General features: G+C 40.2%; 1 protein-coding gene across 1 annotated transcript in view; it reads right to left on the reverse strand.

Annotated features, from left to right (window-relative positions):
• Positions 1-19,684: 19,684 nt before the first annotated feature.
• Positions 19,685-27,365, reverse strand: part of Ak6 (adenylate kinase isoenzyme 6) — a 29,183-nt gene continuing 21,502 nt past the window's right edge. The window contains exon 4 of the mRNA XM_053792411.1: positions 19,685-19,926. Within this exon, the coding sequence (XP_053648386.1) occupies positions 19,734-19,926 (193 nt within the window). The 3' untranslated portion in view covers positions 19,685-19,733. The remainder of the gene's footprint in view (positions 19,927-27,365) is intronic.

Below are 27,365 nucleotides of genomic sequence, written 5' to 3' on the forward strand. Positions count from 1 at the left end.
CTTCATTGTAAACCTCCATAAATCTGAGAACAATTGGTGGCCATAATGTACAATATAAAAAAATCTAAGCTGGATGCATCATTGACTTCCAGGTCAATTACAGATATTCAGAGAACTATGGCTTTGAAGTCAAGAAGGCTGACGTGATTAGAACTTAATTGTTTCTTGGGGAGAATATGAAGGCCTGGAGGCTACAGACAGTAAAAGCCTTATTGACCAAACATTCAATAATGAAGTCTAACCTAAGGCTGGTGGGGTCCTCAGAGCAAAATGGCTTTCGAAACCAGGTATGTAACAGGCCTATTCCAGGAGTTGATTCAGCTTGAAGAACATCAGGCTGTATTGGTAGAAAATGAAGAGAATTATAGTGCAGAAATGCCTAAGGACCTCATTGATAATTTTGAAGGACTGTTGGGGTCTACAAAGCTTACTCAAACAAATCAAGAGATGCAAGTAAACATTAATATTATTATATGTAGGGACAGCACTAAATGTGTAGGGGTCACAGTGTTTGGGAAAATGGGGAACAACCAGGTTTGATCTGTGGAAGAGAAGAACAGGTCCAATTCTTACTGTCAAGAGTCTCCAAATCCAGAGGTTTCCAATTTGTTTTTTAACACAATGGCCATCTCCCAATGAGGCAGGGTAACCCGAAAAAGAAAAAACACTTTATAAAGTTTTTCATCTTTTCACATTTAGCAATAGGTTTTGAAATCATCTTCTTTCGACAAACCGGACGTATCCCACCATACTCTGAGGAGAGTCAGTACCACCATTCAACTTTCTGTTTCCACACTAGTGAGGGGCACTAAAGTTCTCACACAGATATATGTGTGTAAAAGTGCTTAAAATAAGTGAGGTCCATTATTGTAATGTTTGCTGGGAAACAAACTCACAGGCATCGCACATTGTCTTGGGAATGGGAGGCAATCAGGTAAAATCTGAAGAAGGGAAAGGTAGCTCTAATTCTTAGACCCAACAGTCTTTCATAAGCATCAAAGCACCCTTTTGAGCGGTGAAATCCAAATAGTATTATAGTATTGTACTGGCAGTGTCATTTATTTATAAAGGGATTCATTACTTTCTGCACCACAGAGATTAAAGAGACAGGAGGTGGGGGAAGAGTTGGAAGTGCTGTTGGAAAGGTATTTCGTGAAAACGTGTGAAGCATGGGTGGTGAATGTTGCAACAAGGAGAAGGCCGGAGGCAGTGGAGATGTCGTGTCTGAGGACAATGTGCGGTGTGAATATTATGCAGAAAATCCGTAGCTTGGAGATTAGGAGGAGGTAGGAATTTCTAAAAGTGTTATCCAGAGGGCAGAGGATGGGTTGTTGAGGTGGTTCATATATTTAGAGAAGATGGAACAAAACAGAATGACTTGGAGAGCATATAAATCTGCAGTGGAAGAAAGGCAGGGTAGGGTGTCATTCTAGGAAAGGTTGGAGGGAGGGGGTAAAGGAGGTTTTGTGTGCAAGTATAAGTGTGTGTGTTAGATAGGAGCACATGGAGACAAATGGTTTCTATGACGAAGTACTGTTGGAGTGTGAAGAAGGTTGGTAGACAGCAACCACCCAGGGAGGTACTACTGTCCTGCCAAGTGAGTGTAAAATGAAAGCCTGTAATTATTTTACATGATGGTAGAATTGCTGGTGTCTTGCGTGTTGTAAAGGTCAACTAAAATGCCGGGAACAATGGGCTAGTAACCTCTTTTCCTCTAATAATTACTAAAAAGAATAAGAAGAAAAAAATTTTCAAAGTGGGATGTCTGAATGTGCGTGGATGTTGTGCGAATGATAAGAAAGAGATGATTGTGGATGTTATAAATGAGAAGAAGCTGGATGTCCTGGCTTTAAGTGAAACAAAGCTGAAGGGGGTGGGAGAGTTTCAGTGGAGAGGAATAAATGGGATTAGGTCAGGGGTTTCAAATAGAGTTAGAGCTAAAGAAGGAGTAGCAATAATGTTGAAGGAAAAGCTATGGCAGGAAAAGAGGGAGTATAAATGCATTAATTCAAGGATTATGTGGAGTAAAATAAAGGTTGGATGTGAAAAGTGGGTTATAGCAAACATATATGCACCTGGAGAAGAGAGAAGTGTAGAGGAGAGAGAGAGATTTTGGGAAATGTTGAGTGAATGTGTGGGGAGTTTTGAACCAAGTGTGAGAGTACTTGCAGTTGGGGATTTCAATGCTATAGTGGGTAAAAATGTTGCGGAGGGAGTATTAGGCAAATTTGGGGTGCCAGGGGTAAATGAAAATGGGGAGCCTTTAATTGAGTTATATGTAGAAAGAGGTTTGGTAATAAGTAATACATATTTTATGAAAAAGAGAATAAATAAATATACAAGGTATGATATAGCACATAATGAAAGTAGTTTGTTAGATTATGTATTGGTGGATAAAAGGTTGATGGGTAGGCTCCAGGATGTACACGTTTATAGAGGGGCAACTGATATATCGGATCATTATTTAGCTGTAGCTAGTTAGAGTAAGAGGTAGACGAGACAAGAGGAAAATGGGAACAATAAGTAAGAGGGAGGTGAAAGTGTATAAACTAAGGGAGGAGGAAGTTCGGGTGAGATATAAGCAACTATTGGCAGAAAGGTGGGCTAGTGAAAGTATGAATAGCAGGGGGGTTGAAGAGGGTTGGAATAGTTTTAAAAATGCAGTAGTAGAATGTGGGGCAGAAGTCTGTGGTTATAGGAGGGTGGGTGCAGGAGGAAAGAGGAGTGATTGGTGGAATGATGAAGTAAAGGGTGTGATAAAAGAGAAAAAGGTAGCTTATGAGAGGTTTTTACAAAGCAGAAGTGTTATAAGAGTAGAGTATATGGAGAGTAAAAAAAAGGTGAAGAGAGTGGTGAGAGAGTGCAAAAGGAGAGCAGATGATAGAGTGGGAGAGGCACTGTCAAGAAATTTTAATGAAAATAAGAAAAAATTTTGGAGTGAGTTAAACAAGTTAAGAAAGCCTAGGGAACAAATGGATTTGTCAGTTAAAAACAGAGGAGGAGAGTTAGTAGATGGGGAGATGGAGGTATTGGGTAGATGGCGAGAATACTTTGAGGAACTTTTATATGTCGACGAAGAAAGGGAGGCGGTAATTTCATGCACTGGACAGAGATGTAAGTGTGGGGGAGGTGCATGAGGCATTTTGTAGAATGAAAGGGGGTAAAGCAGCTGGAACTGACGGGATCATGACAGAAATATTAAAAGTAGGGGGGGATATAGTGTTGGAGTGGTTGGTATTTTTGTTTAACCCGTAAACGGTCCAAACAAATATATACGTTTTTTCAACATTTGAAAGTATGCCAAAAAAAGCAGATCTTCTTTTCGTTTTTCTACATTTGAAAATGTGTAAAAAAACTTTGATCTACTTTTTTTTTGTTATATTTGAAAATATATAAAAAAAACTTAGATCTACTTTTGTAGCACTACACATGTGAATGTAGATCTGCTTGGACCATTTACGGGTTAATAAATGTATGAAAGAGGGGAAGGTACCTAAGGATTGGCAGAGAGCATGTATAGTCCCTTTATATAAAGGGAAGGGGGACAAAAGAGATTGTAAAATTATAGAGGAATTAGTTTACTGAGTATACCAGGAAAAGTGTACGGTAGGGTTATTACTGAAAGAATTAGAGGTAAGACAGAATGTAGGATTGCGGATGAGCAAGGAGGTTTTAGAGTGGGTAGGGGATGTGTAGATCAGGTATTTACATTGAAGGATATATGTGGTATAAACCTTGGTAATAAATACCGACAAGTTGGTTTAGAAAGACACGTAAGCAAACACTATGACATATTTATTAGAAAACGTTTCGGTCCTGGGACCTTGATCACTTCTAACATACAGAGGTAGAAAGACATTATATATATAGGCGGAGAGTGAGGTGTGACGCACGTGACCTGAGGAATGTCATAAGAACGTAAGAATGGAGGAACACTGTAGAAGGCCTACTGGCCCATGCGAGGCAGGTCCTTATCAAAACAACCTCTACCTATGATGAGGACGGGTAGACGATGAAATCATGTGACTCCTGTGTTGTTAGGTTGGTGGTGCTTAAGTATCATGTATGCCAATGTTTTTGAAATTTTTGTAGTTTCCAGTGTTGCATTCTATAGTGTCGGTGACGGTGATTAGTGAGGCTTCTAGGCACCGTCGGCATCTGAGGTCTGGTTTGGTGAGAACGAGTTGCGCCTCATTCCAGTTCATCAAATGCCCCGTGGAGTCTCTGTGGAGGACACATGCGTACCTTACATCGTCTCTGTTAGAGGCATTTCGATGCTCATTCAGGCGGACTGCAAGATCTCTGCCTGTCTCGCCTACATATTTCTTGGGACAGAATCCACAGGGGATAGTGTAGACGCCTGCTGTAGAAGTTAGAGGTGTGGGGCTGCGTTTCGTAGTGAGGTCTTTGATAGATGATGTGTCTATGGTGGAAACGTTGATGTTACTCATAGCAAGTGCCCGGCGAGTATTCGTGGCAACATCACCACATGGGAGTACTATGAACTGCTTAGGAGGCTGTTCCATCGGCAGTTTGTTGAGGATAGCTTGTGCCTTGAGTCTGCAATCTCGGATGAAGAAAGATGGGAACTGAAGACGTGTAAAGGCTTGTGTTATGTAAGTGCATTCTTCTTCTAGAAAACAAGGGCTGGAGATGCGAAGAGCTCTCAAGAAGAAGCCAATGAGGACTCCTCTCTTAGTGCGGGTGTCTTGGTGTGAATAAAAGTGTATAAGATCGTCCTTGTAGGTAGGTTTTCTATACACTTTGAAGAGAAGTTTGTCGCTGTCGGGAGATCTGCACAGTAGAACGTCGAGGAAAGGAAGTTTGCCATCATTTTCGAGTTCAAGTGTAAACTTTATTGATGGTTCAACTGCATTGATCTTGTTGAGAAGGGCCTGGATATTGAGACGTCTCGGATAGAAAACCAATATATCGTCAACGTATCTTAGCCAGGTAACGGTGTTGGGAATGAGGGTGCTGAATTTCTCTGTCTCCAGGTTTTCCATGAAGAGGTTGGCAAGCACAGCACTGAGCGGGCTGCCCATTGCCATCCCAAAGCACTGTTTGTAACAGTTGTCCTGATACTTGAAGAAGTTGAAATTAACACAAAGTTCCACTAGACTGATGAAATCTAGAAGAGGTAAAGGGAGGTCGTGGTTTTCAGTGAGCCTGTCTCAGAATGTTGATTGCAGCATCAGTAGGAACGTTGGTAAAGAGGGCTGTGACATAGAAGGAAGCCATGCTTTTGTTTTTGACATTCAGGTTGGAAATTTGGGAGAGAAGGTCACCTGAGTGTTTGAGGTGGGCTTGACTGATGGTGCCCAAAAGCGCTGAAAGGTATTTGGCAAGGTGGCCGGCTAGTCTGTGTGGTGCACTCCCTATGCCCGAAGTGATAGGCTGTAGTGGGATGCCAGGTTTGTGTGTCTTAGGAAGGCCATACAGGTGTGCTGGTTTCGGTTGACCTGGTAAAAGTTTAAGTAGTTTTTTGCCTTGTTCTGATTTTCGTAAGATGCTACGAGCCTTTTGAAGAAAAGTCTGGTTACTTTGAAGTAGCACTGATTCTGATACAGGCTGGTATGTGTTGACATCGTTGAGAAGATTTAAAACTTTATTGTTGTAGCCGACAGTGTTGAGTAACACCACACCACCTCCTTTGTCAGCGGTTGTAATGACGATATCATCGTTGTTGGCCAAGTCCCTGAGTGCTTGGATGTATCTTCTGGGAATGACCGGTCTTGAAGGCTCAGTAGCTGCAGCAGTGATATTTCCTTGAACAAAGCCTTTTTGAAACTCGGAGCCTCCAAAAGGTTGGTTCTTGGTTACCATATCCACCAAATTATGCCTACCTTAGAGAAAGCTCTGATGAACTGCGACATGCTCAGAAGGAGGCCTCATTACGTGCTGCTCAGATTCATGCTTCACTTCCTACTCCTGACCGAAGAACTGCAGAATATATACTCAGCCAAATTACCACTGCCAACATCCAACAGAAATTGAAGCTATCACGAAAACTACAAGACCTGTGCTCCCACAGCAAATGGAGCGAAATGGGACGATCAGAAATCATAAATAACTTATCTTCCTATAAATAACAAAAAAAGGCACAATACCGTGACTGGAACGACACACAAATAACCCGCACATAAAAGAGAGAAGCTTACGATGACGTTTCGGTCCGACTTGGACCATCGACAAAGTCACACTAACCAGAAGTGGAGCAGGAAGGCTATATATAGGCAGGAAGAGGTGGTGGTAGTAGTAGTAGTACAAGAATGGTATATAATACCGACAAGATGAAATTAAGACACATGCACAACACCCGGGCATCCCTATCGTAGACGGGAATGGGAATCTAATTCCTTGCTTCCTTTCCTTGATGTCCATGTCCACCGCTCAGATACAGGTTTTTCCTTTTCTGTTTACCGAAAACCTATGCACAGTGGCATGTACATTCACTACTTTTCCTATCATGCTTCCCCTGTCAAGAAAAGTGTTTTTATCTCCCTCTTTCTCTGTGCCCTCTTCATCTGTGATCCTCAGTTCCTTCCAGCAGAAATTTCCACTCTTCATAATTCATTTTCCCGTCTTGGCTACCCTTCCCATTTTATAGACTCTGCCCTCTCACGTGCTAAACGCAATTTCTTCTCTTCCAAACTCTCTACTCCTGGGAACTCTTCTATCCTCTGCCTTCCCTACATTTCCGGTCTTTCTAATCTCAACAATTCTCTCCGTCCCTTAGACATCAAGCTTACCTTCCGCCAGACTAACACTCTTCGCACTAATCTTGTTCATACCTCTCCTCCCTCTACAGATGTTCCTGGTGTCTACTCTATTTCTTGCTCCTCCTGTCCTCTTCAATACTTTGGAGAAACTGGCTGATCTCTTTCTAACAGACTTAGGGAGCACAAAAATAGTGTTAGGCTTGCCGACATTAACAATGCTCTTTTCTGTCATGTCAGAGATCATAGCCATCCTATTGACTGGTCTTCTGCTAAAACTGTCTTTCCTACTTCCAACTCGAACAGTCGCCGTCTAGTTGAATCCTCTCTAATACACAACTTTCCTTGTATGAACCTTAGCCCTGGCTTCGTCTCTGTAGATGCCTTCCTCTCCCACTACATTGTAAAATGCTCCAAACTTCAGAACACCCGTGACTTAACCTGACTCCTCATTTTTTCTTTTTCTTTTTCTTCTTCTCCCTCTTCCCCTTTCATCTTTCCTTTCCTCCTCTGGGTTGTCTTTCTCTCTTCTGTCTCGTGTTTCTGTTCCTTCTTCATTTATTTCACCACTTCCCCTTTCACACACCTCTGTGCGCTTGCTCTCACTCAGTGGACACCTAGCTCTCTTGCAGTGATCCCCTTCCTTTGTATTTGACTGGCTCGTCCTCCTTATTTCCCACTTCTACCACTACCACTACTACTACCTCTACTACTACTACTACAACTACTGATGAAATTAAGACACATGTGCGGCGTCTCGTTGTCTTTGTTGTGGACGTTTCGCCATCCAGTGGCTGGCTGGATGGCGAAACGTCTACGATAGGGATGCCCGGGTGTTGCGCATGTGTCTTAATTTCATCTTGTCAGTATTATATACCATTCTTGTACTACTACTACTACTACCACCACCTCTTCCTGCCTATATATAGCTGTCCTACTCCACTTCTGGTTAGTGTGACTTTGTCAATGGTCCAAGTTGGACCGAAACGTCGTCGTAAGCTTCTCTCTTTTATGTGCGGGTTATTTGTGTTTATCTTCCTATACACTAACCGTCACCGAGACAGAAGCCCTCAGCCTAGGGCTCAAGTTTACTACTGGCATCAACAAGAAACATAATCTGGTGGATATGGTAACCAAGAACCAACCTTTTGGAGGCTCCGAGTTTCAAAAAGGCTTTGTTCAAGGAATTATCACTGCTGCAGCTACTGAGCCTTTAAGACCGGTCATTCCCAAAAGATACATCCAAGCACTCAGGGACTTGGCCAACAACGATGATATCGTCATTACAACCGCTGACAAAGGAGGTGGTGTGGTGTTACTCAACACTGTCGACTACAACAATAAAGTTTTAAATCTTCTCAACGATGCCAGCACATACCAGCCTGTATCAGAATCAGTGCTACTTCAAAGTACCCAGACTTTTCTTCAAAAGGCTCGTAGCATCTTACGAAAATCAGAACAAGGCAAAAAACTACTTAAACTTTTACCAGGTCAACCGAAACAAGCACGCCTGTATGGCCTTCCTAAGACACACAAACCTGGCATCCCACTACGGCCTATCACTTTGGGCATAGGGAGTGCACCACACAGACTAGCCAGCCACCTTGCCAAATACCTTTCAGCACTTCTGGGCACCATCAGTCAAGCCCCCTCAAACACTCAGGTGACCTTCTCTCCCAAATTTCCAACCTGAATGTCAAAAATAAAAGCACGGCTTCCTTCGATGTCACAGCCCTCTTTACCAACGTTCCTACTGATGCTGCAATCAACATTCTAAGACAGAGGCTCACTGAAAACCACGACCTCCCTTTACCTCTTCTAGATTTCATCAATCTAGTGGAACTTTGTGTTAATTTCAACTTCTTCAAGTATCAGGACAACTGTTACAAACAGTGCTTTGGGATGGCAATGGGCAGCCCGCTCAGTGCTGTGCTTGCCAACCTCTTCATGGAAAACCTGGAGACAGAGAAATTTACCACCCTCATTCCCAACACCGTTACCTGGCTAAGATACGTTGATGATATATTGGTTTTCTATCCGAGACATCTCAATATCCAGGCCCTTCTCAACAAGATCAATGCAGTTGAACCATCAATAAAGTTTACACTTGAACTCGAAAATGATGGCAAACTTCCTTTCCTTGACGTTCTACTGTGCAGATCTCCCGACAGCGACAAACTTCTCTTCAAAGTGTATAGAAAACCTACCTACAAGGACGATCTTATACACTTTTATTCACACCAAGACACCCGCTCATTGGCTTCTTCTTGAGAGCTCTTTGCATCTCCAGCCCTTGTTTTCTAGAAGTAGAATGCACTTACATAACACAAGCCTTTACACGTCTTCAGTTCCCATCTTTCTTCATCCGAGATTGCAGACTCAAGGCACAAGCTATCCTCAACAAACCACCCATGGAACAGCCCCCTAAGCAGTTCATAGTACTCCCATGTGGTGATGTTGCCACGAATACTCGCCGGGCACTTGCTATGAGTAACATCAACGTTTCCACCATAAACATATCATCTATCACCTCTAACTTCTACAGCAGGCGTCTAAACTATCCCCTGTGGGTTCTGTCCCAAGAAATATGTAGGCGAGACAGGCAGAGATCTTGCAGTCCGCCTGAATGAGCATCGAAATGCCTCTAACAGAGACGATGTAAGGTACGCCTGTGTCCTCCACAGAGACTCCATGGGGCATTTGATGAACTGGAATGAGGCGCAACTTGTCCTCACCGAACAGACCTCAGATGCCGACGGTGCCTAGAAGCCTCACTAATCGCCGTCACCGACACTATAGAACGCAACACTGGAAACTACAAAAATTTCAAAAACATTGGCATACATGATACTTAAGCACCACCAACCCAACAACACAGGAGTCACATGATTTCATCGTCTACCTGTCCTCATCATAGGTAGAGGTTGTTTTGATAAGGACCTGCCTCACATGGGCCAGTAGGCCTTCTACAGTTTTCCTCCATTCTTATGTTCTTATGACATTCCTCAGGTCACGTGCGTCACACCTCACTCTCCGCCTATATATATAATGTCTTTCTACCTCTGTATGTTAGAAGTGATCAAGGTCCCAGGACCGAAACATTTTCTAATAAATATGTCATAGTGTTTGCTTACGTGTCTTTCTAAACCAAGGATATATGTGAACAGTATTTAGATAAAGGTAGGGAAGTTTTTATTGCATTTATGGATTAAGAAAAGGCATATGATAGAGTGGATAAGGGAGCAATGTGGCAGATGTTGCAAGTATATGAAACAGGTTTTAAGTTACTAAATGCTGTAAAGAGTTTTTATGAGGACAGTGAGGCTCAGATTAGGGTGTGTAGAAGAGAGGGAGGCTACTTCCCGGTAAAAGTAGGTCTTAGACAGGGATGTGTAATGTCACCATGGTTGTTTAATATATTTATAGATGGGGTTGTAAAAGAAGTAAATGCTAGGGTGTTCGGGAGAGGGGTGGGATTAAATTATGGGGAATCAAATTCAAAATGGGAATTGACACAGTTACGTTTTGCTGATGATACTGTGCTTATGGGTGATTCTAAAGAAAAATTGCAGAGGTTAGTGGACGAATTTGGAAGTGTGTGTAAAGGAAGAAAGTAGAAAGTAAACATAGAAAAGAGTAAGGTGATGAGGGTATCAAATGATTTAGATAAAGAAAAATTGGATATCAAATTGGGGAGTAGTATGAAAGAAGTGAATGTTTTCAGATATTTGGGAGTTGATGTATCAGCGGATGGATTTATGAAGGATGAGGTTAATCATAGAATTACATAAAAACATAAGAAAGGAGGAACACTGCAGCAGGCCTGTTGGCCCATACTTGGCAGGTCCTTTACAATCCATCCCACTAACAAAACATTTGCCCAACCCAATTTTCAATCCCACCCAAGAAATAAGCTCTGATAACTCTATCCACTCTCATATGCAAGTCCCACTCAAATCCAACCCCTCTCACTCATGCATTTATCCAACCTAAATTTGAAACTACCCAAGGTTTTAGCCTCAATAACCCAACTAGATAGACTGTTCCACTCATCAACTACCCTATTTCCAAACCAATACTTTCCTGTCCTTTCCAAATCTAAACTTGTCCAATTTAAATCCATTACTGCGGGTTCTCTCTTGGAGAGATATCCTCAAGACCTTATTAATGTCCCCTTTATTAATACCCATCTTCCACTCATACACTTCGATCATGTCTCCCCTAATTCTTCGTCTAACAAGTGAATGTAATTTAAGAGTCTTCAATCTTTCTTCATAAGGAAGTTTTCTAATGCTATGTATTAATTTTGTCATTCTACGTTGAATGTTTTCTAACGAATCTATGTCCATTCTGCAATATGGAGACCAGAACTGAGCTGCATAATCTAGGTGAGGCCCCACTAATGATGTACAAAGCTGCAGTATAACCTCTGGACTTCTGTTGCTTACATTTCTTGATACAAATCCCAATAATCTAATCTTGGTTTAAGGTTGCTGCTTACCATAACCCCCAAATCCTTCTCGCATTCTATATGGCTAAGTTCAACATTATTAAGCTGGTAGGTTATGGGTTATGGACATTTCCGAGCTTTAGAACTTTACATTTATCTACATTGAACTGCATCTGCCACTTTTCTGGCCACGAATTGAGTTTGTCTAAATCCTCCTGAAGATGTGAGACATCAACGTCTGAATCAATTATCCTACCTATCTTCGTGTCATTAGCAAATTTGCTTATGTCACTAGTAATTCCCTCGTCAAGGTCGTTTATATATATTATAAACAACATTATTATTATTAACACACTGGCCGATTCCCACCAAGGCAGGGTGGCCCGAAAAAGAAAAACTTTCACCATCATTCACACCATTACTGTCTTGCCAGAAGGGTGCTTTACACTACAGTTTTTAAACTGCAACATTAACACCCCTCCTTCAGAGTGCAGGCACTGTACTTCTCATCTCCAGGACTCAAGTCCGACCTGCCGGTTTCCCTGAATCCCTTCATAAATGTTACTTTGCTCACACTCCAACAACACGTCAAGTATTAAAAACCATTTGTCTCCATTCACTCCTATCAAACACGGTCACGCATGCCTGCTGGAAGTCCAAGCCCCTCGCACACAAAACCTCCTTTACCCCCTCCCTCCAACCTTTCCTAGGCCAACCCCTATCCCACCTTCCTTCCACTACAGACTGATACACTCTTGAAGTCATTCTGTTTCGCTCCATTCTCTCTACATGTCCGAACCACCTCAACAACCCTTCCTCAGCCCTCTGGACAACAGTTTTGGTAATCCCGCACCTCCTCCTAACTTCCAAACTACGAATTCTCTGCATTATATTCACACCACACATTGCCCTCAGACATGACATCTCCACTGCCTCCAGCCTTCTCCTCGTTGCAACATTCATCACCCATGCTTCACACCCATATAAGAGCGTTGGTAAAACTATACTCTCATACATTCCCCTCTTTGCCTCCAAGGACAAGGTTCTTTGTCTCCACAGACTCCTAAGTGCACCGCTCACCCTTTCCCCCTCATCAATTCTATGATTCACCTCATCTTTCATAGACCCATCCGCTGACACGTCCACTCCCATATATCTGAATACATTCACCTCCTCTATACTCTCTCCCTCCAATCTGATATCCAATCTTTCATCACCTAATCTTTTTGTTATCCTCATAACCTTACTCTTTCCTGTATTCACTTTTAATTTTCTTCTTTTGCATACCCTACCAAATTCATCCACCAACCTCTGCAACTTCTCTTCAGAATCTCCCAAGAGCACAGTGTCACCAGCAAAGAGCAACTGTGACAACTCCCACTTTATGTGTGATTCTTTATCTTTTAACTCCACGCCTCTTGCCAAGACCCTCGCATTTACTTCTCTTACAACCCCATCTATAAATATATTAAACAACCACGGTGACATCACACATCCTTGTCTAAGGCCTACTTTTACTGGGAAATAATCTCCCTCTTTCCTACATACTCTAACTTGAGCCTCACTATCCTCGTAAAAACTCTTCACTGCTTTCAGCAACCCACCTCCTACACCATACACCTGCAACATCTGCCACATTGCCCCCCTATCCACCCTGTCACACGCCTTTTCCAAATCCACAAATGCCACAAAAACCTTCCTAGCCCCATCCAAATACTGTTCACTTATATGTTTCACTGTAAACACCTGGTCAACACACCCCCTACCTTTCCTAAAGCCACCTTGTTCATCTGCTATCCTATTCTCCGTCTTACTCTTAATTCTTTCAATAATAACTCTGCCATACACCCCACCAGGCATACTCAACAGACCCATCCCCCTACAATTATAAACAACAATGGGCCTAAAGCTGATCCCTGCGGAACGCCACTGAATTGATGAGGGAAAAAAGGGTAGTGGCGCGTTGAAGTATATGTGGAGACAAAGAACATTATCTATGGAGGCAAAGAAGGAAATGTATGAAAGTATAGTGGTACCAACACTCTTATATGGGTGTGAAGCTTGGGTTGTAAATGCTGCAGCGAGGAGGCGGTTGGAGGCAGTGGAGATGTCCTGTCTAAGGGCAATGTGTGGTGTAAATATTATGCAGAAAATTTGGAGTGTGGAAATTAGAAGGTGTTTACCTGGAGTTTACCTGGAGAGAGTTCCGGGGGTCAACGCCCCCGCGGCCCGGTCTGAGACCAGGCCTCCTGGTGGATCAGAGCCTGATCAGCCAGGCTGTTGCTGCTGGCTGCACGCAAACCAACATACGAGCCACAGCCCGGCTGATCCGGAACTGACTTTAGGTGCTTGTCCAGTGCCAGCTTGAAGACTGCCAGGGGTCTGTTGGTAATCCCCCTTATGTGTGCTGGGAGGCAGTTGAACAGTCTCGGGCCCCTGACACTTATTGTATGGTCTCTTAACGTGCTAGTGACACCCCTGCTTTTCATTGGGGGGATGGTGCATCGTCTGCCAAGTCTTTTGCTTTCGTAGTGGGTGATTTTCGTGTGCAAGTTCGGTACTAGTCCCTCTAGGATTTTCCAGGTGTATATAATCATGTATCTCTCCCTCCTGCGTTCCAGGGAATACAGGTTTAGGAACCTCAAGCGCTCCCAATAATTGAGGTGGAGTAAGTAAAAGTATTAGTCAGAGGGCTGAAGAGGGGTTGTTGAGGTGGTTTGGTCATTTAGAGAGAATGGATCAAAGTAGAATGACATGGAGATTATATAAATCTGTAGGGGAAGGAAGGTAGGGTAGGGGTCGTCCTCGAAAGGGTTGGAGGGAGGGGGTAAAGGAGGTTTTGTGGGCGAGGGGCTTGGACTTCCAGCAAGCGTGCATGAGTGTGTTAGATAGGAGTGAATGGAGACAAATGGTATTTGGGACCTGACGAACTGTTGGAGTGTGAGCAGGGTAATATTTAGTGAAGGGATTCAGGGAAACCGGTTATTTTATATAGCCAGACTTGAGTCCTGGAAATGGGAAGTACAATGCCTGCACTTTAAAGGAGAGGTTTGGGATATTGGCAGTTTGGAGGGATATGTTGTGTATCTTTATGTATATGCTTCTAAACTGTTGTATTCTGAGCACCTCTGCAAAAGCAGTGATAATGTGTGAGTGTGGTGAAAGTGTTGAATGATGATGAAAGTATTTTCTTTTTGGGGATTTTCTTTCTTTTTTGGGTCACCCTGCCTCGGTGGGAGATGGCCGACTTGTTAAAAAAAAAAATCAGGGAAACAGGTTAGCTGGACTTGAGTCCTGGAGGTGGGAAATACAGTGCCTGCGCTCTGAAGGAGAAGTGCTTATGTGCTGCAGTTTATGAACTGTAGTGTTGGTGAGCCTCTGGCAAGACAGTGATATAGTGAATACTGATGATAATGAAAGTATTTCTTCTTTTTCGGTCACCCTGTCTCAGTGGGAAATGGCTGATATGTTAATAAAAAAAAATGGCTAAGAAATCATAGATTGCAGCAAAGGTTAGACCATCAGAGAGCTAACAACTGAGGAGAATGTTCGATTACATACTAAAGAAATTGGAGCATGGAGTACAGCTAAGCTCACAACAGAGTGCAATGTTGGAAGAACAAAAGGATATTATTTATCTTATAGATCTACAAATAGTTTTGGTTATCACTGCTGTGTGGAGGAGCCTTGATGTCAGAAAGAGAGACTTAACAAGCACAAACCATGAGTTTGCCTTTTTGGCACCAATAGCGCTCCTTTCTGTCATGTCAGAGATCACAACCATCCTATTAACTGGCCCTCTGATATATAACTACCTACTCACTTTTTAGCTTTCAAAGCCCTTATACACAACTTACCTAACCTGAGCCTTAGTTCTGACTTTGCTTCTGTAAATGCCTGCCTTTCTCAATACATTGTCAAATGCTTTAATCTTCAGAACACTCCTGACCTGACCTGATCTTTGCCTCCTCCTCTCCTTTCCTCTTCTGTATTTTCTTTGCTTTTCCCCATCTTCTGACTTTCCTCTTTCTTGCTTCCTTTTCTCTCCTTATTAGGACCAGTTAGCTTACTGTAGTTCTTCTATGCCCCCTTGGGGACAGGTAATAAGTGTTAAAATACTTTTAATCTCCACTTAATGAGGTTTGATATGGATAGACATATGAGTGAGTAGTTATGATGATACAATATTATGAAGATCCTTAACACCTCCCCAAATGAAATTTAGAGACTATGTCAGATGAGAAAACTGTGAGGTGAATGTAAGAAGGCATGTGAGTCACAGGGTAAATATGGGTTGGAACTGTGGTGTTCAGAACATGCATGGGCAACTTCTACTTACATTCAGTACACATCTTTTTTTCCTACTTGTTCCTTAAAAGCTCCCATTTCCGTAATATTTCCTTTTCAATTTATGACATCTGGTTCAGTATTGGACTGTAGGAGATAAAATTCCCAGAAACGTTAACAAATACAGGAAATGACTGTCAATTCAGTCACAAAGAGACCTGTCCCAAAGAACATGAGGGCAATTAAAATCACCAAAAAAAAATGGATGTGGTTCAGGCAAGAAGATAAGCAAAGTTTGGAAGTCATCCAATAGGAAAAGACAAGGAGAGAAGTAAATAGAACATAATGAATGGCGTACCTCATATCTTAAAGAACTTTTGCTGTGATATGGTGTACTAAAGTACTGCACAGAAATTCTAGAGTTTCTGTAACTTGAGAAAGGAAGACCAACACTGTGCCATTGTTTAGCTTCCTGTTAACAAAAGAATATACAGTGATCATCATGAAAGTATTCCAGGTGGAGGCACCCACCATACTTTAATGTTAAAAGTAATACCCTACCCTGTTAGCTGTTTCAGTTGAACAAAAAGTTATGCTGGCTTGGCAGCTCATAGTAGGACATCTCAGGATTTTCCAAGTCTACTGGCTGCATCTTTGGTTCATTCTAGGCTTGTGGATGGATTTGTTTCTGGTCACCCTGCACTGTTTGGTCTTGAATGCCAAGTCTGTCAGACATTTTTGGTTACTGATAAAATAAAATGGGCATGAGTAAGTCACTAACAGAAAAGACAATCACACAGATCATTGGATTACATGAGGCAGGCCATTAAATGAAGGAAATAGTAGAAGCCACTGATGTGTTCATTGGTTCCTTGATTATGGTGGTGATTTCGTGCCCACACCAAAAGCACGTCCAGGGAAGCCTAGAAATAACATCTCCACTAGTTTTAACTGTAATAACATACCTATAATTGCTTTGTCATCATTTGCCCAGATCTTTCACATACTGTGGTGCAAGGGTTTTTATGCAAGACAGTGCTCCTTCTCACACCACAAAATTTGTTATTCAGTGGCATTGTGATTGAGGTACCCTTCTTTGATGACTGGCCAGGAAACTCCCCAGACTTTAGCCCTATTGAGAACCTCTGAACAGTGATGATAATCTACTAGAGGAAGGATATCAGCCTACTACAAGAGCAGTAAGTCACCATCCATGACTCATGAGGGATTTACTCAATGAAACCCTGAAGAATGTGTTAATCACTTCCTAGATGGTAGAAGGATGTCCTGAATCACAAAGAATGACTTATTTTATGGTCATGGTTTGAGGGGAGGGGGAAATACTTTAATGATGAATACTGTACAAGAAAAGTGGCAGATCAGCAACTGAAGCTCTCTATGATTTTCCCTTAATCCTCTAATATTTCACTGCAAAATAATAAATGAAAAAAATTGAGATGCAACAGGCAAAGATAATATTAGAAAGGGTAATAGTGAACATAGTAAGGATGTGGTAACAAAAGACACATTTAAGGACCTACACATGGAATGCTGGCCATTATTAAAAAATAATAGTAAGGAAATTTAAGAAGAGAACTGCAAAAAAGTACACAGAGGGAGAATTCAACAGAGGGGCCCCAAGTTGAAGAAGGCAGAGTAGGTGCAACACTCTTTGTTTCCATCAAAAATAAGAGCCTTGCAATAAGCAACTGGGAATTGTTCAAAAGAAGGCTTAATATGTGTTGTGTTGGCATTATAAATATCATTTTTTGCAGGGGAAAAAGAAATGGGTAAGTAAGGTAAAAGACAGGTATAATGTCAGTTGCAATAAAACAAGGAAGCTAAAGAAAGGAGAGGTTTTAAAAAGGGGAAGATGAGAGCAAAATGGGTCAAAAAGTAATTTAAGGAAAAAAATTATGGCAGATATAATTAGTCAGAGAAGAAACTAAGAAACACTGCCTCCTTAGCATTACAAACAAGAATTAAAGTCAAATGACAGAGAGAAAAATGGCTTGAAAAACAGTATGTTCTATTGTATGAATAATTCAATTTTTGTTTTATTTTTAATACACTGGTCATCTCCAATCAAGGTAAGGTAAGACAAGACCCAAAAAGAAAAGGCCAACATTTAATATCAATTTTAATTATGTCATCTATTATGGCATTATCATTAATGTCAATATTATTATTATTATTATTTTATTATTATTAACACATCGGCCAATTCCCACCAAGGCAGGGTGGCCCAAAAAAGAAAAATTTTCATCATCATTCACTCCATCACTGTCTTGCCAGAGGGGTGCTTTACACTACAGTTATAAAACTGCAACATTAACACCCCTCCTTCAGAGTGTAGACACTGTACTTCCCATCTCCAGGACTCAAGTCCGGCCTGCCAGTTTCCCTGAATCTCTTCATAAATGATACTTTGCTCACACTCCAACAGCATGTCAAGTATTAAAAACCGTTTGTCTCCATTCACTTCTATCAAATAAGCTCATGCACGCTTGCTGGAAATCCAAGCCCCTCGCACACAAAACTTCCTTTACTCCCTCCCTGCAATCCTTCCTAGGCCAATCCCTACCCTGCCTTCCCTCCACTACAGATTTATACACTCTTGAAGTCATTCTGTTTTGTTCCGATCGATACCATGCCTAACCCTTCTAGGGTAGGGTAGGTGCCTGAGCCCGAGCCTTTAGCTCATAAGACTGTCATTCCCATTTGCCCCCTTGGGGCGGGGATGGCAGACCAGAGAGGCCTAGCTTGTGGCTAGGCCTGGGGACAGTTGGTCCCAAAGATGAGGAGGTACTTGTGCCTCCTCCCATGGGAGACTTAGGTCTCAGACACTCCCTAAAGAGGGAGTCAAGGCCGGGCCACCACTTGGAAAAGGCCCGGGCCGGGAGAATACCGGCTAATCTTTAATAATAATAATGTTTTGTTCCATTTTCTCTACACGTCCGAACCACTTCAACAACCCTTCCTCAGCCCTCTGGATAGAAGTTTTGGTAATCCCACACCTTCTCCTAATTTCCGAACAACAAATTCTCTGCATTATATTCACACCACACATTGCCCTCAGACATGACATCTCCACTGCCTCCAGCCTTCTCCTCGATGCAACATTCATCACCCATGCTTCACACCCATACAAGAGTGTTGGTACAACTATACTCTCATACATTCCCCTTTTTGCTTCCGCGGACAAAATTCTTTGTCTCCACAGACTCCTAAGTGCACCACTCACCCTTTTCCCCTCATCAATTCTGTGATTCACCTCATCCTTCATAGACCCATGTGCTGACACATCCACTCCTAAATATCTGAATACATTCACCTCCTCCATACTCTCTCCCTCCAATCTGATATCCAATCTTTTGTCACCTAGTCTTTTTGTTATCCTCATAACCTTACTATTTCCTATATTCACTTTTAATTTTCTTCTTTTACATATCCTACCAAATTCTTCCACCAACCTCTGCAACTTCTCTTCAGAATCTCCCAAGAGCACAGTGTCATCAGCAAAGAGCAACTGTGACAACTCCCACTTTGTGTTTGATTCTTTATCTTTTAACTCCACACCTCTTGCCAAGACCCTCGCATTCACTTCTCTTACAACCCCATCTATAAATATATTGAACAACCATGGTGACATCACACATCCTTGTCTAAGGCCTACTTTTACTTTATTATTATATTTTTAACACATCAGCTGTCTCCTACCAAAGCAGGGTGACTCAAAAATGAAGAAATGTAAAGTTTTTCTCTTTTTTTACATTTAGTTGATTTATACAGGAGGAGTTAATAGCCCCTTGCTCACAGACATAAGATTATTAAGCATATTTTTTAAGCAATAAGATTTTGTATATGTAAAGCACATTAATACGAAACTAATTCAAAGTTGCATTGACAATTTTAATTGTAATAATTATTTGGGTTAGAAACAATGTACATGTATTATTATTATTTTTTCAACAAAAGCTGCATCCCACCAAGGCTGGGTGACCCCCCTACCCTCCAAAAAAAAAGTTTTTCTTTTTAAATTTAGTAATTTATACAGGAGAAGGGGTCACTAGCCCCTTGCTCCCATTATAAATATTAATATATACATGGGGAAATACTAACCCTGAAAGGGTTACATCTGGGGAATGGAAGTTTATCATGTATTTTATTGCATTTTTTAAGTAAATTTAAAGGGAAAGCAGATATAATAAGGATACAATAAAACTAATTTTGACTTATCTACAGATATTCTGTGAATTGTTGATAATGGAAAAGTCTTAACAATTGTTGTCTCTCTTCCATGCATTTATCCACAGCAGCATTCTCTCAAGATTGTTCTCCATGTCATCAGTAGTGTTGGATGGCAATTCATGTACTAGGTGGTCAGCGTAACTGTCCTTGGCTTCATCTCTTAAGACATTCATTATTTCACATTCTATGTTGTCTTCTAGTTTCTTTCCATGGTAACCCCTGAAAAAATGTGCAGTTTGCAATGAGCATTATATTATTATTATTTCGGTTATCATTGTTATGACAGATCAAAAAGAATAAATGTAAGCAGTGTACCATGTGGACACACAGTAACTCATCTTTGAAAGATTATCCACTGATTTTTATAACTTTTGTTTATATTATATTAAGCCTTATGTGCAGGATGAGTTTCAGTTTGTTGTAAGAAAGGAATTTGTTCAACATTTTGGTGCAGGCCTAAGAACTGACCATCATTCTTTCTATCCGAGTACTGTTTATCCTGATACAGTGAACCCTAGATTTTGTGGGCAAATGGGGAGAAGGCAGTGTCTGTTTAAGTCAATTGTCTGTTAAATCCAAATGATTTTTTTTCCATGAGTGCACCTTCAAATAACCTCACTATTAAATTAGTAAAGCCTCTGGTTAGCAAAACATCTTCAGAATCAAGATACCCAGGTGTTGCACATGTCTTATTCATCAGTCCAGGATATTACCTTGCAGTGTACCTCAATGTTTTTAAGTAAAGCTGAATGAAAACAAAGACACATGTACCATAGTAGAACAAACATTTGTTAGGACATTTCACTCTAAGGAAAACTTTATCAAGTTTTCAATGTCTCCTCTGAATAAGAGATCCATGTTACTGTTGTGTCCAGACAAGATGGTTTGAAGTTGTAGTGCAGCTAAGAATGAAGATACAGACACATGTAACAAGACAAGTTAATATTGGGGCAATATATCACTTTAAGGAGAACTTTATTAAGCTGTCTTAGAGTAAAATGTTGTCCCAATAAGGGCATGTTTTGTTAAAAGTCTTTATCCTTATTACTTTTGGTAGTGAGTCTTTTAAGACCAACCTGTAGGCAGAGTTGATAAGGAAATATAATTTATAGTCTCATGTTGGTCTCTACTGTTAGGGCAGGATCTGACAAAAGAAAATATAAGGCTTCTAAGCCCAGAGTGCTCAAGATGAAAAAAAATGTAGCCAATGCTATGAAATCTTTTTTTTTTTGCAGCCCAATAATTTGATTAGTGGCTATTACAGTATTTATTTTTAAGAAGAGAAGATTCTGTCAAGAATTTTATTATCAGTGCTTTTTTTTTTGTTGTGGAGGGGAAAGGGGGGGAGGTGAAATCAGCATCTAATCTTAAGTAGTGCTAATTGATGTGAAGAATATATGAGAAAACCTAGGTAGTAGGTTGGTAAACAGCAACCGCCCAGGGAGGTACTACCGTCCTGCCAAGTGAGTGTACAACGAAAACCTGTAATTGTTTTACAGGATGGTAGGATTGCTGGTGTCTTTGGTTTGTCTCATAAACATGCAAGATTTCAGGTATGTCTTGCTACTTCTACTTGCATTTAGGTCACACTACACATACATGTACAAGCATATATATACACACCCCTCTGGGTATTCTTCTATTTTCCTTCTAGTTGTTCTTCTTGTTTATTTCCTCTTATCTCCATGGGGAAGTGGAACAGAATTCTTCCTCCGTAAGCCATGCGTGTTGTAAGAGGCAACTGAAATGCCGGGAGCAAGGGGCTAGTAACCCCTTCTCCCGTATAAATTACTAAATTTAAAAGAGAAACTTTTGTTTTTCTTTTTGGGCCACCCTGCCTTGGTGGGATACGGCCAGTGTGTTGAAAGAAAGAATATATGAGAAAAATAGGGTTTGTGAGACACCTTCAAATTTGCCAAACAACTTTTATAAAAAAACCTACTTCATCTAAAATAATACAGTTTACTGCACCTTACCTTCTAATTTACATTGTTCATTAATATGGTAGTGTATGGAGAGAGATGATGTGGCCCTACTGGACTGAGGAGGATGGCTGTGGTTCAAGATAAGATAAGATTTTCTTCAGATTTTTAACCCTGGAGGGTTAGCCACCCAGGATAACCCAAGAAAGACAGTGTGTCACCGAGGTCTGTCTGTCTTATTTCCATTGGGGTCCTCAATCTTGTCCCCAAGGATGCAACCCACACCAGTCGACTAACACCCCAGTACCTATTTGCTGCTAAGTGAACAGGACAACAGGTGTAAGGAAACGCGTAAAAATGTTTTCACCCAGCTGGGAATCGAACCTGAGCCGTCCGTGTGTGAAGCAAGAGTTTTGCCAGCCAGGCCATGGGGTTCCTGTGTTAATGTGGATGCAGAGTTGTACTGGTTATTGCTTACTGCATCTTCAAGAAAGAATCTGATAAGTTGCATCAGGCAGTAACTGATCTGCTAGACTGTGGTGCCTATGTTGCACTGCATACAGGAAGTAATACTAGTGCAAACTGACCAGGCAGTTAACCAGGAGGTCTGGTCCGATACTTGGTTGTGTGGGTGATGATCTCCAGAACCACTAAAAGGTATACAACAGATAGAAAGAGTGGCTAGAACTAATGTATGGAGTTATGTTAGATATTGGCTGTTTGGAGTGACATCTAAACTGTCACATCAGAGTGCCTCTGCAAAGAGAGTGAGTGTGTGTAAATATTGGTGAAAGTGTTGAATGATGGCAAAAGTGTTTCTTTCTTTTTTAAGATCATTTTTGACATGGGCTTGAGTGTCTGGGATTTTATTAACTAAGTCTACTGATGAGAAATAATTGAATTAACCCTTAAACTGTCCAAACATATTTACGTTCACATGCGTAGTGCTCCAAAAGTAGATCTACATTTCTTTTTACACGTTTTCAAATGTAAAAAAAAAAAAAGATCTACGTTTTTTACATACTTTCAAATGTTGAAAAAATGTAGATCTACGTTTGGACACTTGAAGGGTTAATTAACAGCATTAGTACCTGAGATAAGAGGTCATATTTCTTTGGTAAATATACATACTTTCATTGTGTTTTAGAGGATCCCAAGAATTACGAGAGATTTCGAAGTCTATTTTATGTTCTCTTTTGTTTTTATTCAAGAAATATTTAAAGTAAAAGGACACAAGTGCAACTAATGTGACATTTATTGTGGCAACGTTTCGCTCTCCAGGAGCTTTATCAAGCCATTACAAACAATACATGGACACAGAGGGTATATAAAGGCTCAGAGTGATGAATCTACATTTCTTTTTACATATTTTCAAATATAACAAAAAAAAAAAAAAAAAAAAACGTAGATCAAAGGCGGGTGTCGATCACCTACGTAGATCTTTTTTTTACACGTTTTCAAATGTAAAAAAAAAAAAAAAAAAAAGATCTACGTTTTTTACATACTTTCAAATGTTGAAAAAATGTAGATCTACGTTTGGACACTTGAAGGGTTAATTAACAGCATTAGTACCTGAGATAAGAGGTCATATTTCTTTGGTAAATATACATACTTTCATTGTGTTTTAGAGGATCCCAAGAATTACGAGAGATTTCGAAGTCTATTTTATGTCCTCTTTTGTTTTTATTCAAGAAATATTGTTTAGAGTTCTTAATTAGCTTATTCTTGTTCTTGTCCAGACCAGAGCTTTGGTGAGATGGGTAAGGAAGAAGGATGGGTAAGGATAGAAATATTGGAAAAGGGTGGGAGGGGGGAGAGAGGTAGGATATAAAAGGTAAGTGGCCCAACCACTTTGGTGTAATTCAAAAAGTGTACGTGAAATGATAAGATATTCTTTAAGAGGTATAAGACTAACCCATCAGAGTCACATAGATATAACAGATATATAAGTACATGACTCTGAATTGGTAGTAATTATACAAGTTGCAATTGTTTTTTTTTTTTTTTTTTTTTTTTTTTTGCGATTGCACAACAGATATTTATGCGACAATGAAGGCAATAATTTTCTGGCCAGTTTATAGAATTACGTGACAATGGCTTCTTACAGGTGGTGTCCAGCCATAGTAAATAGCATAATTTTTACATTAGATTGTTATATAAGATTTCTCCCTAATTGGGGGCGATGATGTTCTCAGTATACATAGAAGGGTTCTGGTGTTACCCAATGTTCTTCATCAGGGAGGTTGCTCAATATCATGGGTCGATGGTAATCATCTTTATGTATAAAACGACGGACCCTCTGTGGGAGAGTCATTCTTTGAGTCCTGTGAGGAGGAGTATTGATGATATAATCCGTGGTATTTACCACTTGTATAGGATGTTCTCTATCTGGCATGTATAGTTCTTGCATTGTATAGAGTTGTTTCTTTTTTAGTGTGTCAAGGCGTACATTTATGGCAGTAATATCTTGTTGTACGTGTAAATCTGCCATTTTAACTCTGTCTCTCCTCCTGGTATCGGTAATGAAGCGAAGAGCTCTATTCTGGACCCTTTGTAACCGTAGCATATTGGTCTTTGTTGTTAATGACATTGGGACACAAGGGTATTCGAGTATAGGTCGTATTAACATTTTATACAGATGTTTTTTGACATGTTGAGGGGCTTGATTGAATCGAAAGAGACTGCTTATTAGATATCAAAAAAATATTTTTGGGGGGAAGGGGGAGATCAGGTCTAACTATACAATCAATCATCTTACAATGTAACTTCACAATGTGTGAATTGTTTGCAACACAACTCAAAAAAGCACAATAAAAAAGTGGATAGCAGGCAAAAATATTGATATTATGCATCATAAAGTATCGAGGAATCTGCTATTACAAGAAAACTGGGTACTACACACCATGTTACATGGTTCCTTTCCCCACTGACACTCAACACCACTTACAGTGGCATTCTAGAAATATATTGTGCCTTCCTTACTGTGTTCATCAAGTTATTTTGAATATTTTTCATCAATATATCTGTCACCTACATATTACCATGACACCCAAAAGGAATGCTAGTGATGCTGGAGGTCCTTAGAAGAGATATGAATTTATGACTGCTGAAAAAATGGAAGTGTTGGATATTCTTAGAGGTGGTGTATACCTGTGATATACCTTTGATGAGTTTCAAGTCTTACTACTCTCAGAGCCTGGCCATGGGCCAGGCTCATGTGACAGAAACTACCATGAGTTTTGCATGAATGAATCAACCAACTGTACAATTAGTAATGATGAGAAAAAATAAGAGGTTGTACACTAAGAGATCACTACAGCTATATATGATGGAAAAGTTACTGAACATGTGGATGAAAGAAAAAATATAGTTTTCATCATACTATAAAAAGTGTGTCAAATGGAAGGAGAGCCTTCACAACAGTTTATTTTCAGTGCTGAATGGTTTGAGAGTTTTAAAATACTTTTTTGGTCAGCTCCATCAAGTATTAATGTAGAGTAAAACATACCAGACACACATCACAGAATATTTGAGCACTCCAGAGGTAACTTTACATCCATGTCATCACAAGCACCCCAGCCATCCACCTTGGTCTAGTATACTCAGACCAACCCTCTCCACATTCTTCCATTTCAAGAAAAAAAGCACTAACAGAATATAAGGGAAGTTATACCATAGTAATTTTAACCTAATGCAATAGAAAAAAAAATTTGTTGGCAAATTTGGAGGTGTCTGGAACATAATTCTACTTTTTTCCATATGCCCTTCACTTCATTACGGTATGAGCTGATTATTGCACACATGACTTGCACTTTGTTAGAGTATTTACTGTAATTTTTTTCATGGTCATATTTTTCATCAATGGATCTAAGCAACTTACTGGTTAACCTGGCTTGATATGTTTTGGTTTTTAAATGGCAGTGTATAAACCATACCACGGGCAGGGATAGAACCCACGATCAGATGGTTTGTTTGCAATCGTGTCATTATGATTTCGTGAGGCAGTGTATACTGTATAGACTCTTTAATTTTATCTGGTAAGATGTTCAAACCTGCACTAATGTTGTAGTGATGGTTAGTTCTCCAATGCAGTTAATATCTTTCAATAAGGAAATAAAGTTACTGATGCTTTGCTGTGGAATCCTGCTATTTTTTGCCTTCAATATTTTTGTTGTTGTTGATGTCTGTGATTAGTGGAGAAGTGGTCTGTTACATTGTAACTATGCCAGTCTTTCGTGGGTTTATAGCTGGTCTAATGAAGAAATAGATTTCTCCTTTCAACAAACTGGCCGTATCCCACTGAAGCTAAAGAAATAGATATCTCAGTGATTCTGACTGGTATGGTAGATGAGGATAACAAAAGGCAGGAGAACATTGTGTTGAATAATACAAGAGGGCAGTGCTTTCAATGGCACTGATCAGTGGGGTTTGTGTGTTGTTTACTTCTTCTGGCAGATCACTGACAAATTTAAAACTTCTTATATCATCCTGCGTAAAACCTGTTACCTTACAATTACACAATACATGGTTCTTTAAAACATACTCTCGGATGAGCCTGTTGTATTTTGAAGCAGCCACTAGTGAAAGTGTTATTAAAAAAAAGCTTCACAGAAACATCTCTGAAAAATATACATTTTAATAATTAGCTGTAAAATGTACAGGAGTTTTACATAGGTACAGAACCAGTGTTAGGAAAAATACAGGAAGTACATACAGTACAGTGGAACTTCAAAAATCGAACTGATCCCAACACAACCAATTATGTAAGTGTATTTTCGTAAGTGCTTTTATGAGTGTATTTTTGAGGGTCTGAAATGGACTAATCTAATTTACATTATTCCTGATGGGAATAAATTCATTCAGTAAAGGCACTCGAACAGCCTTCTGGACTGAAGAAAGTTCGATATTTGAGGTTCCACTGTACATAGCAATTAAATATACTGAAATATGATCTACCATCCTATTTCAGTACATACTGATGGTGATACAAATTTAAATCTATAATATACTTAAAACTGTAAATTTATACTAATTATCAGTGGATCAATCCAACCCATGTTAAGTAAAGCTGTAAAGATATCTGTTGCTTTACGGCTCCATTTCTACCAGTTATTCACGATGTGTGGTATGAGTTTGCTCTTGTGCAATCATTCAAGACCAGGACCACTGATTTCTTAACCTTAACTCTTTAAACACTAAACTGGTTTATACTGACATTCATAAGACAGGAATGTGAAAGAAAGTAACCTAATGAGTATATTTTCAACAAAATTCTATGACATGCATTGGCACAAAGTTGGGACTAGGATAAAAACAGGCTGAGTGGTTGGTGAAGATTAGACACATGCGCAACATCTGGGTATCTTTATTGTAGACGATTTGCCAACCAGGGGCTTTATCAATACAAAAACATTATGTAAAGAATTATATACAAAAGATGAGGTAATCAGTCTCTCAGCCTTGAAGTTGGCGAAGAGCACTGTAGTCTTGAAGGAAGTGAGGCACAGTTATGGAGCGTGGCACTTATATACTGGTTGGCAAAACGTCTATAATAAAGATACCCAGGTGTTGCACGTGTGTCTAATTTTCATCTTGTCAGTATTGTATACCATTCAAGTATTGAGTGATTGTTGGTGAAGGGAAGCGGGAGAGCAAAATAGAAGAGAATAATGATTAATTGTTGAATAAATTTTTGGTATGTGGTCATTTAGTGCCTATCTGCTATATCATAGATTT

The sequence above is a fragment of the Cherax quadricarinatus genome, chromosome 67, assembly GCF_038502225.1.
Source record: "Cherax quadricarinatus isolate ZL_2023a chromosome 67, ASM3850222v1, whole genome shotgun sequence".
NCBI classification, from domain to species: Eukaryota; Metazoa; Arthropoda; class Malacostraca; order Decapoda; family Parastacidae; genus Cherax; species Cherax quadricarinatus.